The sequence below is a fragment of the Chinchilla lanigera genome, unplaced genomic scaffold, assembly GCF_000276665.1.
Source record: "Chinchilla lanigera isolate Chin_1 unplaced genomic scaffold, ChiLan1.0 scaffold00078, whole genome shotgun sequence".
NCBI lineage: Eukaryota > Metazoa > Chordata > Mammalia > Rodentia > Chinchillidae > Chinchilla > Chinchilla lanigera.
In genome coordinates, this window is record NW_004955479.1 from 4021484 (window position 1) to 4035103 (window position 13620).

At 35.1% G+C, this 13620-nt stretch overlaps 1 protein-coding gene across 1 annotated transcript in view; it reads right to left on the reverse strand.

Annotated features, from left to right (window-relative positions):
• The window catches only part of Cadps2 (Ca++-dependent secretion activator 2), a gene marked incomplete at its 5' end in the record, with an annotated part of 523834 nt that overhangs the window by 59607 nt on the left and 450607 nt on the right, over nt 1-13620 (reverse strand). The window contains 5 exon segments of the mRNA XM_013503273.1: nt 3644-3658; nt 4264-4411; nt 5936-6091; nt 10713-10832; nt 10957-11098. Coding sequence (XP_013358727.1) covers nt 3644-3658; nt 4264-4411; nt 5936-6091; nt 10713-10832; nt 10957-11098 — 581 coding nt within the window.

Sequence of the window (13620 nt, forward strand, 5' to 3'; positions counted from 1 at the left end):
ACTGCTGTCACACGAGCAGGTCATTTGCTCCCTCACCACTCCATGCTGGACCCTAGCAGATTATGTTTGCACATCATTTGGCATGTAAGAAAACAGAGCTGGAATTTAGAAACACAGAAGGGACTGAGGGTGGGAAGGAGTGGGAAGGGTTTACCTCAACAAAGACAATAAATTTACCTCAGAAAGGCAATTTCCTTGTAATCCTAGAAATAATTTCTACTAGGTCTCATTGTGTAGTATGTATTTTTACATGGTTCTGAGTTGTCTAACAATCTTTTTCAAGAACTTTGTTGCACTCTATAAAATTGTGTCTACTTGTTCAACTGTGCTTGTCATGTATGTACCAATATTCAACAATTCCAAATATAGATGTCCCATACTTACAGAGGGAAAGCCTGTGCAATTATTAGGGTATATTTATTTGAGCAAAAGCAAAGTACACAATCCTTTTTTTGTATTGAAATTCTTATTTATCACTTTTCAGAGTTGCTAATGGGTTTTACACCCTGACATTTTGAACTATGTTAATTGTGTGAAAATTGTGGGAACTAATTGTCTCTGACGAGAAGATACAGGTGCAGACATAAACAGTAGCAGATTATTCTTCAACACCACCCATCATAATGTAAAGAACTATTATGAATATGGGGCAGTGCTTGGCATTTGTGTGTGGCTGCTCTTCTTTTCAAGTACTAGAGTGAGTTGTTTCTTACACGGGAGGATTTTTAAAGCAGTTACAAGTCAGTATGTTCATTCACTTCACAAATATTTACTAAGTGCTTATTATGCGTCAGGTACTGCAATATCTGTTAAAATGAGAACAAATGGATAAACCCAGAGTTAATGGGAACAGGCAAAATGATGTTATAATCTAGATGTGGAAAGAATGGCCTTATGAAGATATTTAATATTCTCAGGCAGACAATCAGAGGCTTACATCTGAGTGTTGAAAATCATGGAGAGGTGATTAGGAGTCACTGGCACCCAAACCAGCTGCCTGCTCATCCAGGTAATTAGAGATAATAAATCAAGTTGTAAGTGATCAGAGAATAATAATTACTGAACATTCTATAACATTTATATGTCAGGTGTGTGTGTGTGTGTGTGTGTGTGTGTGTGTGTAAGGCTATGTGCTACAGTATTAGAAATACATGTTCCTTCTGAATTGCTCAGTGCATGAAATATGAGTATATACACACACATTATGGCCCAGGAGCTAATGTCTGTATCTGGGGTAAGTAAGTATGAAAGTCACAAACAGTAGGTCTTGTCTAATTTCTCACTTAGCTAAGCCCTTGCTTTTGGACAAGAATTATTGGCTTTGTAAGGGTAGCTCTGTGTTTGACTGCCATGCGTTAAACTGTAAGATTTGTAAGAGTTAACTTGCTTTCAGAACATGAAAAAGATCTTAACAACATCAGAAGAGTGTAATCTAGTCAATCCTCTATGCAAAAAGGGTTTGAATCCATGTATTTCAGAGGTACTAGGTGGTTCTTCTGGAAGACCTTGTGCGTGTGAGGGCAAAAGTCTCATGACACAGGCAGGATCTTCCCTGCCTCTGACAATGTTTACATCCCACGGTGCTGAAGAACTTGTACCTCACTAAAACCCAAAGTTAGTTATGTGTTTGGTAACTTTGGGTGTGGCCTCCTGTGCAAGTACTCAGGGTCACCCTGGAATGTCATGTCATCTAGAGTTCCAAACTTCATATTCTTCTGTATACTATAAAAGTGCATACTACAAATGCTTGAAAATGTTAATAGTAACTTTGCTCTTAAATTTATTCAGATTTTCTTTAAAAAAAAGAGAATTCATTTGGTTTTAAACAAACTTATCTTGTAGGAGGGTTCTTTGCTGGTGGGAATGTAAATTAATACAACCATTATAGAAATCAGTATGAAAATTTCTCAAAGAAATAAATTAGAGATTCCATTTAACCCAGATATTTTCCTTCTAGGTATCTTCCGACAAGAGCTAAAGACATCATATTACAATGATACATTCATATCAATGTTTGTAGCAGCACAATTCTTTTTTTTTTTTTTTTTTTTGGTTTTCCTCCAGTACCGAGAACCGAACTCACGACCTTGCGCTTGCCAGGCAGGCGCTTTGCCGCTGAGCTAAATCCCCAGCCCCTGTAGCAGCACAATTCTTAATAGCTAAATCCTGGAAGCACCCCGTATATCCTTCAGTAGATGAATGGGTAAAGAAAATGTGGTACCTACACATAATGAAATACTGCTCAGCAATAAAGAAGGATTAAGGAGATATTTGTATGAAGATGGATATACCTAGACAATATAATGTTAAGTGAAATAAATCAGACACACAAGCTTAAATACCATATGGTATCTCTCCTTTGAGTAAGGCAAAGTACAAATAAACAGCAAAAAAAAAAAAAAGCCTGATAGAAGGAAATAGGAAGATGGATCTTTTGTGAATGGGAAGGGGTCCATGGGGCGGTGTGCAAGAGGGGACTGGGAAGTAAAGTGATGTAGAATGTGTCAGGTACTTGTCAAATAGCCACAATGAGTGTGAGCACTAATGTGAACTAAAAATAAGAGGAATGAAAATGCAAACAGCGGATTTGGAGATAAACAAAGGATGCGGGTTGGGAGGGGAAGGGGAATGTAAAAGAATTAAGATGTTTTATGTGTATGTACCTACTCCCTAAAATGGATGCAGACTTCATGTACAGCAAACAGGTACAAATGAAAAAAATCTTATCTTTAAAAATTAAAAGAAGTTTATAGATTTTCCAGGCCAACAGTGAAGAGACATTATTCCTGATATTATTTAAGATACTAAGTATTTTTATATATCTTAATGTGTCTTTGGGCTATTACTGTCACAGTAAGCTGCCTTATACACATGCACACACATAGAAACATACATCATCTAAAAACCTAAAAATGTGTAAACACCATATTGTCTCCCTGGTGTAGGAACCTGAAAGACTAGGTAAAACTTGAAACATACAATAGATGATAGGAAAGGGAAAGAAATTGCTCAAAGGAATAAATGACTGGGATGAGGGAAAGAAGAAAAAATAAAGAAGGAAAGCAAAATATAGATATATGAATAGCTGTAATAACTGTATTGCTGATGTCTGATGGTGTATTGAAAGAACAGTTAATGCTTAAAATTTTTTATGTTCTGACCAATTTTGCATGCTTCTGTCCGGTAATCTGAGCAACTGATTTGAAGGTAACAATATGCAATGGATCTACCATGATGAATTCCTACCATCTTGTCTAGTGAAACTCTGTATTATCTCTAATGTTTTATCTAATAATTATTTTCTTATTCTCTTTCATGCTTTGAAAAATTTTCCATTCTTACATCTGGTAATCTGAGCAATGTAGTTGAAGAGAGCAATATGTAATATAACAACCTCTGTACTTTGTATTATTTTGTCTTGAAACCCTGTTTCACTTTAAATGTCCTTGCTTTGGTTTGTTTATGTTTGTGATACTCGTATGCTGCTATTGTCCTTTTTTTTCTCATTTACAATTCTCTTTGAAATTAAAAAAAAAAAAACCTAAAAATGGAATGATGTCATTTCATTGAAAAGATGAAACTAAAAACACACATTTCTAAAAATAATAATTCGAATGAAAAATGTTCTTTAAAAAAAACTTACCCACTGACTACCCAACTGGATCATGCCATGGGGGAAATGATGATGAAGAAGACATGAGAGAAAAATAAAGAAATGATGAAAAAGTAAAAAAGTAATTACAATGGAAAAAAGGCAACAAAATGTCAACTTAAACAGATAATCTAAAATCAGCTTTCACCAGTTACCACTCCCATCAAAAATAACTCATGGGATAAACTGAAATTGTATTTCTGAATTTAAAACCAAACAAATATAAATCAAACTGAAATAATAGAATATTTATTGATAACAGCTAGGGCTAATTTTTAAGCATATTTTTACTTGATCGTTAAAAAATGAAAACTTTTGTGTAAATAAAATATTTCATGCACTATGTTTTGTGGCTTACTTTTATGAATGCAAACTGTGGATATTCTACATTTGTATAAACAAAGCAAGTAGCTTTTTAGCTCTCTAATTTGCTTATATAAAGCAATGTTTATGAAAATATACAACACCTAAAAGTTGTACCTGAAGTCCAGTGGCCACTTATAAAATTTTAGGCAGCATTTATATAAGAGAGAGAAGCTGACACGAGCCAGGGTTTCTCCTCTGCCAGGGCTCTCTCTGCTGCATGTTCACATGGCGCACACTCCACTTACCTCTTGTCCTCCATCCAGGGCACAGAGTTTAGTGCTTTGCTTTTTGGCATCGACTAATACATTAAACATTGTGCACACGGAAGCAGGAATGCGCAAGTCAGTTGTTTTACTTGCTTTCTGCAGCTTGAGTTCAAATGCAGTTCTTGTTCTAGTTATTAAAACATGAATTTAGAGTAAGAAATTTTGACATATGCTCCACCTGTTTTGTAAAAGAGAAAGCAACACTACAAGATGCTAATTCAAAACACGCAAATGAGGAGTGAGCAGAGTCACAGCGCCTGGGCGCTGGTAATGAGAGGTCTTCTTTACAGGTGTCTCAAATGAAAGGTCAGAATGTGATATTTTATATAAGAATAAATATTTCCATTTTTTAAAATCAGGTAGTATTTTGGGTATGAGCTTTACACTGCCTTTCAGAAAATATCACTATTCAAATGCAGCTTTTTGTTATATTTTACATATTGTAATTACTGGAAAACCTTCAGTTTCATTTAATTGCCTAAATTTATTTCCAAATAGGAAAAAACCACATGCTCCCCCGTATTAAAGCAGAATAAGGGCTTATCAAATTAAAAAAATTAAGTCTGAAAAATTGTAAAATATAATGGTCTGCATATAACAGACGATGTGCATTTCTTTTAGGTCACTTGAGTCTGTAAGCACTTGAGTGTATAGGTAGGTGTTTGAAAGAAACTGTGTAATGGGCAATTTGGAATCGGTTTTGCGAAAGAGTCCAAAGATCACCCACAGACTTGAGACATCAGAATTATAGATGATTTTTGTACAACATGAAACGATCTAATTCATAGCCTTGCTCTAGGGAGTCTGTGAACATTGTTCTGAAGACAGAATTTTTCTTGGTTTAAAGAAATATTATCAGGAATATTCAGTTGTTCCAACCAGTGCTGAACCATTATTCTAATGTGGTGTCCCACAGTTTGTTTGTTTTTTCCCCTTCTTGTACTGGGAATGAACTCAAGACCTCGCACTTGCCAGGCAGGTGCTGTGCTACTGAGCTATATGCCCAACTCCCACATCTGTTCTTAAACATATCACAAACAATGGAAAAAAGAATGCTTGATGAGTTAGGATAAAACGTTGGTTTTGTAAAAGATTTTAAGAAAACAAAAGCACATTTGGAAGAATCCAAAGCCTCATAATTTACTACTACTTGAATGCTAAAGAATGCAAATAGATAGTCACAACTCATCTGATGTGGGTAGAGAATATCTGAAAATGCTGAGTAACCCCAGAACAATGGAGGGTGCTGATGATACTTAGGGTTTGCCATGCTATTTCACAGCACACAGACAGAGCACACAACACATGAAGAACTCAATAGACCTTTTCCATATGTCTCGGGAGATATTATTTTGGGACTTTAAAGTGCAGTCTTCCCAAGAAGACAGAGAACACAACAGAAATGATTAATACGGTATGGGTGCTACTGATCAGGGCAATGATTGGGAGACCTGAAAAGAAAAGTATCAGGTCAATTTTATACATTACATATGTCCCCAGAATTTAGGCCAAAGAACCTAATGCCCATTACATTTTGGAATAGTAGCACATATGGAATAACTTTTTGAGACAATTATATGATAAACACTTGGAAAAAAGTGGTATTTCGGGTGCTGGTATTTTAAACAGCAACTTGAAAATTTATGTCTACCTTTTGACACAGGCCTCTATCATATCACTGGCCATTAGTTTAAGTCTTTGTTCTAAGTGATGAGCAAATTCTTGTTCTGGCCAGTGAAGGTCAACGACAAACATTTGCAGAGCATCAAGTTTCCAAAAAAGATCTTCTGATGTTGCTGAACCATTGCTACAAGAGAAAGGGAAAATGAAGGATATAATGAACTTCCAATCTTAGCTATAGGGATCACCAACACACTGTTTTCTTTCTGTATCTGTTGCCATCAGTGAAAAGAATATCACATAAAATCTTTAATGATCCAACATTTTCTTTGTTCAGTGTTCTAATCCTTCCTTTCCACATCTTTATTTTTATTATCATTTTTGATGTACTGTGGATCTATCCAGGGCCTCACCCATGCTAGGCAAACACTCTACACTGAGCTGCTTCTTCAGTACTCTTTCCACTTCTAAGACATGGCAAGGAGAAAAATAAGGAATAAGTAGAACAGTAACATTTCATGAAATGGTGTAAAATGGATAAGGATAGTAGTGAAAATTAGTCAACAACGACAACCATTTTAAATGTTCTTCACTAAACTCTAAGAAAGAAGCAAATACAGAAATATTCCCCCTTAGGAAATCCAAGAAGGACATTTCATACAAGAAAATTCATATGCAACTATGAATTCAGCAGCTAATAGCTTTACTCTTTCATTCATGCATATGTCCCTCTGTCTTCGTGATGACTTCTGTCTCTCTGCTGGTGTGTAGCAAACAAGGACCTCACAGGTCTGTCTCAGTTACAGGTAAACATGAAATAAGTACTAGGAATAAAACGACAGGCCAGGTAGGGAAACAAACCTCTTTTTTTTTTTTAACTCAGAAATGCTTTGTGACTTTTCCACCTCACAATTAAAATCCAACTTAATGCAAGGTATGGTCTCACAGAAAAATGACATTCAAGGTGCTCTGAATTTGGGGCAAAATCATGCATTCAAATCCTCATGTCTAATCGCTGAGTCTGGATTTGCAGAGTCTGGATTTGCAAGGTATTTACTACTACTGTAAAATTAAGGGACTGTACTTTCACACCATGTATGGAGGCAATTTATAGAAGAGTTCATAAAATATTTGGGCAAAGGATAATGCTATTACTTTCCTTAGTGCAAGTAGATAGTCTGACAGTGAAGCATGTTTTGAAAGTAAAATATTCCTACATTAAAACATATTGAGACTTAATTGTAGGCGACAACAAAACAAAAGCAAAACAAAACTAAACAACGTAAAACATAAACTGCTGTCAGATTCATTTGTTCTCAGATTTCTAACGACTGCTTCCCATATACTAAAGTAAAATTTATAGTTTTACTTTGCAAAATACAAAAAAAAATAAAACAAATACATTTATTACAAGACCATAGAGGAAAATTTTTACAAAAATAAAATTATTTAAATAGCTATACTCTTTAGCTTAATATATCTTAATTAGCTAGCTTTAGAAAAATCACCCATCGCTCTGGCTAATTAAAAGCTTTGGTTCTGCCCTCCACCTTAGCCTCAGCATCCCGGCTCCATCACCGAGGTATGTTGCTTTCTTTCTTCCATTCAGCCAGGGATGCCTTGTCGTGTCCTGGTCTACACAAGAGATCCTCCGGGTCAAGTTCTCAAGGGACCAATCACAGCCAAACAATGACTAGTACTCATTGAACTTTACTCACTTCGAGTTCCTCACCTTAACATGTTCCAAATGTACCATTAAAAAAAAAAGAACCTGGCAAGACCATGCTGATACTAGTATAAAAAAGATGTGAAAGAAAAAACATACTACTGTAAAAAAATGTGAAAGAAAACATCATCTTTAACTTTCCTTTTGCCCTATGTAACTAAAATTAAGAGAAAAGAATGGCTAGGCAAAACTTCCTGTATGTCCACAGTATGTTGAGCAGTTTGGTAGATTGGAAAACTTTTGTTTGAATTGGATATAACTGGCAAAGAAGCAAATTTGTGTCTCATAATTTTTTACTTTGAAAAAATACAATTTAAAAATATATATTCTTCAATTACACAATAACAAAAACCATCATCAAAACAAAATCTACTGAATAGCAAAAGAAGAATTCTATTAAAACTGACTTTCTCAAAATATGTAACAACTAAATCTTTACAGGGAATATGGACATTATTTTTCTTCTATTTGATGCTATGATAGAATACTAGATAATAAATGTGCTTAACTGGCAATGTAATTAAGATAACAGAATTTGTTATAATTAAATAGATATATGAAAAAATATAAATAGGTTTTCCCTGGAGTTGGCATATATAACCTACAATTTACTCAGAGATTTTTTTATTTAAATTTTTCCTAATCAGTGACCAATTCCTAAAGGTATTATTAACAGATTAAAGAATTCATATCTGAATAATAGACTCTAAGATCATTTCCTAAATATGCCAGTGTTAAATTTATCTTACTGGCATTTCTAGAGCTAAAACTAGAAGATTGTACATACTGAGTAAGAGTGATGTGTAGAAATATGCTTCCTTCATTTTTCTCTTTCTCTTTCTCCCTTCCTCCCTTTCATTTTTGGACTACTTGTTAACAGGAGCCATGAATTAGCAGCTTGTACCTTTAAACTCCTGGTCACTTTTATACATTTATTTTTATGATGTTGGGGGTTGAACCCAGGCCTGGCATAGGCTTGCTTCACCACTGAGCTACATCTCCAGTCTGGTTATCTTTATATAGTTCCTTTTATTTAATCAGGGTTGTACCTTTAATTCTTGTGCAAAATGGAAATGTTTCTTGCCATTTAATATTTTATAATAAAACATCAAAAAGTTAATTGCAATAACATTTTTAACACTAGGAGTATTTCTGGTTACCATAACAGAGAACCTAAGACTGATAACTTTGGTAGAAAATAATGGAGATTGATATGTAAAACATACACATTTTTGTAACTTACTTAAAATGATGGAAGTATAATCACTGTATTTATACAAGTCCAATTTTTCATAATGCCTGTCTTAAAATTTATATTTTAAAAGTGGTCTTCAATACTAAGTGTTTCAATGTTCACATAAATATCAAGCTAATAAAATAACAATAAGAGAAAATTAAATTTTATAGCATAAAGCTCACAATAGTGATCTCAGTTAAAATAAATTGTTAAGTAGATAACGAATGAGGAAGATGAGTTAAATTATATGACAGTATAATGAAATACCGCATAGAATTAGAAAGTTTCATTCCACTTTGTTAGTAATTTCTGCGCACATACATACACCACTCTACATACCATAATGTCCAAGAGCATTTACCTATAAGAAAAAAAATTCACAAGTAACATAATATCCTAGTAGTTACTATATGTACAAAGATGGTGTTTAACTTGGAGAAATATGGCCATACTTCTTTGCATGTTATTGTTCTCATTCTTGGTGATTTCCTTCTTGTTTCCCTGATTGTATGCATACTAAACTGGGTAGAGATTTGATACCTCGTGGTGGGATAGAGACAAAGCTAGTACATTTTTAAGCATCCTGGAGATGGAATAAATTGAGCAGGAGTGAAAGCTTTGTAGGCAAGGAAAACTGGGTTCAAATTTCGCCTCTGTCACTCACTTGCTGTAAGATATCGGGAAAGTTTTGTTTCTTAACTTCGTTGTGACTGAGGTTTCTTTAAGTGTAAAATGGAGATAATGACATTTATCTCCCAGAGTTGTTATAAGGATTAAATGAGATAAAGAACATAGCAAATTCTCAGTAAATGGAAGCTATTTTTCTCCTAATATTTATTCATTCTAGCTGACACCACTTGAGATCCTGGGCAAGGCTGTTACTGTTTGTGTTTTTACGTCTGTAAACTGGTACTATTAATTGTTTATTTGATTGGTACAAGACTCAGAGTTTTAAAACTGTAGTTATAAATAATGATGATGACAGATGACAGGTATAATGATGATGTAGAATAGTAATAATTATCATGTACGGGCTTTTTAGATATGCCAAAAGGACTACTAGTAGTCATTTATTGAAAGCATAGGATGTGACAGGTACTTTTATGCAGTTTTTAAAAATCCTCACAAAAATGTCTTTCAATTAGGTGGTAACTAGTTCAGAGTTGAGGAAAGCGAGGCTAAGGAAGATGAATGATTAATGAGCTAAGACCTAAATTAAGGACCGATCAATTTCAAGCTTCATAAATTTTCACTTTATTGACTCTGAGTTACTGAATCTGCAATAAAGTAACAATGTGCACCTACTGAAATTTGAAAGGAACCAAAAAGGAATTTCCTAGTGTTGGGAAATAAAGGACAACCCCTTCCCTGCAAGATGCAATCCAGTTTCTGTACTATGGAGACTAAGATAAAAATAGAAAAAGATTATATTCTCGAAATTGTTCTTATAATTGTTTTCGACATGTACCAGATAAGCGTGGGTGGTAAGAAAGCTGAACCTAAGCATCCTTGAAATGTGTTTACCATACTGATTGTCTATATAAGGAGAACTCTGATTATATCACTCAAGGCAGACAACTTGGGTCACAAAATGAACCTTGCACCACAGATTACATATGCATTACACAAACCAGAATGTTTTTCTCTTTTTGGTCCGTGTCATTTATCATCGATATTCTAAACTTAGCTTAACAGATTAAAAAATTCAAACACATAAAGCCAAAAACATGGTACTCCTCAACCAACGATGATAAATGCCATGCAATCTAAACGCATCTGCACAGAACACAGCCCAGGCCATGCACTAGCTAACACACCACCAGGAAATAAGTGAGGAATACACACGTGGACTCATATAAAGAAGCCATCCACGAAGGAGTAGAAAAGCTAGGAATCTGTGGAAGATTAAGAGGCAGACTTGGAACTTTTGGAAGAGCTACATTGGGAAGACTGTTGGCGATATTCCTGTAAAGAAACAAACAACGTGGGAAGGGACCACTGTAAGCAATAACTACAGACGGCCATGTGTAAAGCCATAAGGTCAGGATTGAGAAGTAGATACTCTGGGAGCACTAGGTAAGATACCTACTTGACAGGCTGCCATGTCTCTTGCTCAAAACCTCTGTGAACTGACTGGGCGATGGAGGACTCCATGAGATCCACGTAGCGAATAACCAAGGGCACAAAGATCTCTTGCAAGTGTTTGTGAAATTTTCCATTACACAAAAGTGCTGAAATAGCCAAGCAGAAAGAGTGTTTGTCAGAGGGAAAATATCAGTCATTTGGAAAATATGGATGAAAAAAAATTTCCTGAACCTGACACAGGAGAACTGATAAAATACAGATGATAAAGGGGTTTGCTCTCTATATTGAATGTCATATCACAGAAATTGACCGAAAAGTATAATAAGCCTTCTACATATGGCTGTCAAAACAGAACTAGACTGTATCTCTATAGAATGTTCCTGGCAGGTGGTATGTTTGTCCCTTCTAAGAGGTTTAACATAAAGGCACATGACCTCTTTCTAGAATTCTAGGGAGCTGCCAGTTCCCATGAAGGTCCTGACACATGTAAATGCAGCAATTAAGGAGAAAGAGTTTCTGTGCCAGGCTGTGTATCACAGAAGTGCTAAACCTGTGCAATTCTAAGAGGGAAGCTTAATTGCTTCTAAGACCTTACATTTGCTTATTTCACTAGGATAGTGACTCTGGGCTAGGGAATATCTATTTTGATTCATGAGCTTCTCAGTTATTTGTGGACTTTCTTTTAGGTGATCCAGTTTACAACTCTGTATGGGGACTGAATACAGGGTTTCTCATATGTGAATAGGAAATCTACTCCCAGTTACACCCCAAACCTAGCACATAGGTCTTTCTAATTTTTTTTTTTTTTTTTGGTATCGGGAATTGAACTTAGGACCTCATGCTTGCTAGGCAGGCCCTGTGCTGCTGAACTATATCCCCAGCCTAGCACACAGGTTTTTTTTTTAAAAATGTATCATTTGGATTTTTTTTTCAGTTTTCTATTAGTTTTTAATGAGTTGCAGTTTGGAATATCTCATTTAAAAAGCAACAATGGAAGTTTAAGATTTTGTGCTGCTAGGAGAAAACTTTTGGACATGCTCTACTTACTTCATTCAGGAGATGGATGCTTTCCATGTGTACTATGTAATTTCATAGAACATGGTCAGTATGTGCCTAGATTGCACCTAGAAAGAATAGATGTGCTACAGGAAAAACTTAACACTAAGAAATATTCAATTAAGAATTTGTAATTTTTTAGTTAATACTGTTATTAATTGTGAATAATTTTCAAATGACATATACTAAACCTAATTATGACCTTTTGTAACAACTCACTGAAATGAAAGTGTTCATGTAAAAAATGTATTCCATGGTGAGGAAAGGTTTTTCTGCAAGATAGTATTTTAGTTAAATCTAAATAACAGAAGAGCTGCCCATGGACGATCTGGAGGGGAGATTTCCATTAAGGGGACAGCTAGCCCAAACTTCGGAAGCATAGGCTAGTGTCCTTTCAAAAAGATTGAGAAAGCCAGAGGAGTAAGTTAATATCCTTTTAAAAGGATGAAGAGTATCGTAAGGAAAGGAAGAGTGGTTCATGGAGTGTACAGATCATAGGGCATGGAGAAGGGGATAGGTTTTATTGGGTGCAATGGGAAGGTTTATTATTTTTATTATTAAGTAGATGAGAGATGTGATAATCTCTCTGGCTGCTATGTGGAACAGGTGATCAACAGTACAGCAGAGGTTGGTGATCAGTTCCTGCAACACTGATTTATGTTTTTATGTCTCTAATATGACTCAGTCCTTCTTTGTAGTTAAGAAATCTTTTCTGACTTCATTGCATGCTAAAAGCTTTCCCGTTAAAGTGGTAATACACATATTTAATGTGAAATACCTTGCTTAGAAGGCTAAAGTTATCTGATGTTTTCATTATCACACTAAGAGGAGCTTATTTTTTCCTGTAGATTTAATCATAGGGGTAGAGGGTACTATAGATTATGTAATTCAGTTACTTTTACCAAATGCCACCAAATAAGGATGCAATATTTTCCTATAAAGTATCCAAATCATTGTGATAGGCAAATTTAAAAATACAATGGAATCTGAGTTACTGGGTCTTTAAGTCAGACCCAGTTATTAGGTCTCCCTCTTCTTTCCCTTTCTCCTCCCCAGCATTTCTGGAGTGCCAAAAATTCAGCTAAGTTATACTGTGCACTTTCTCATTTATTCATCACAAAAAAGTGTACAAGGAACTATGACTTTGAGAACTCTTTATCAAAAAGAAAACAGGCACAGAGAGTGTGGGATGCTCACCTAAGTTCATTCAGTCATAGGGCAGTAGAGCCAAGATTTGATACCAAAGCCCCATTTTAATCTTGGTTGTAATAACATCTCTCCTCTACTTAGGTTATTATAAGCTATTGGCTGTCCATTCAGCCATCCTCCAACCTAACATCAATACCTCTAAGATATAGGAATGCTGAATGAGAATTCTGGAAAAAAACCTCAATTACAATATGAAAAAGTTATACTGAACAAGACTATTACATGTAATGACTGGAAAAATAAATTAACACTTTGAAAAATATTAAATGCAGTAATAATGTAATTCTCACTAAAAGATGGAAAGTTTTACACTGGCATCCAGCAAGACTATGCGCCTAGCCTTCATTCATATGGCCCATTAATAAAAACATTGGAGAACCAGGCTTTTCATCTGGAGAGGTAG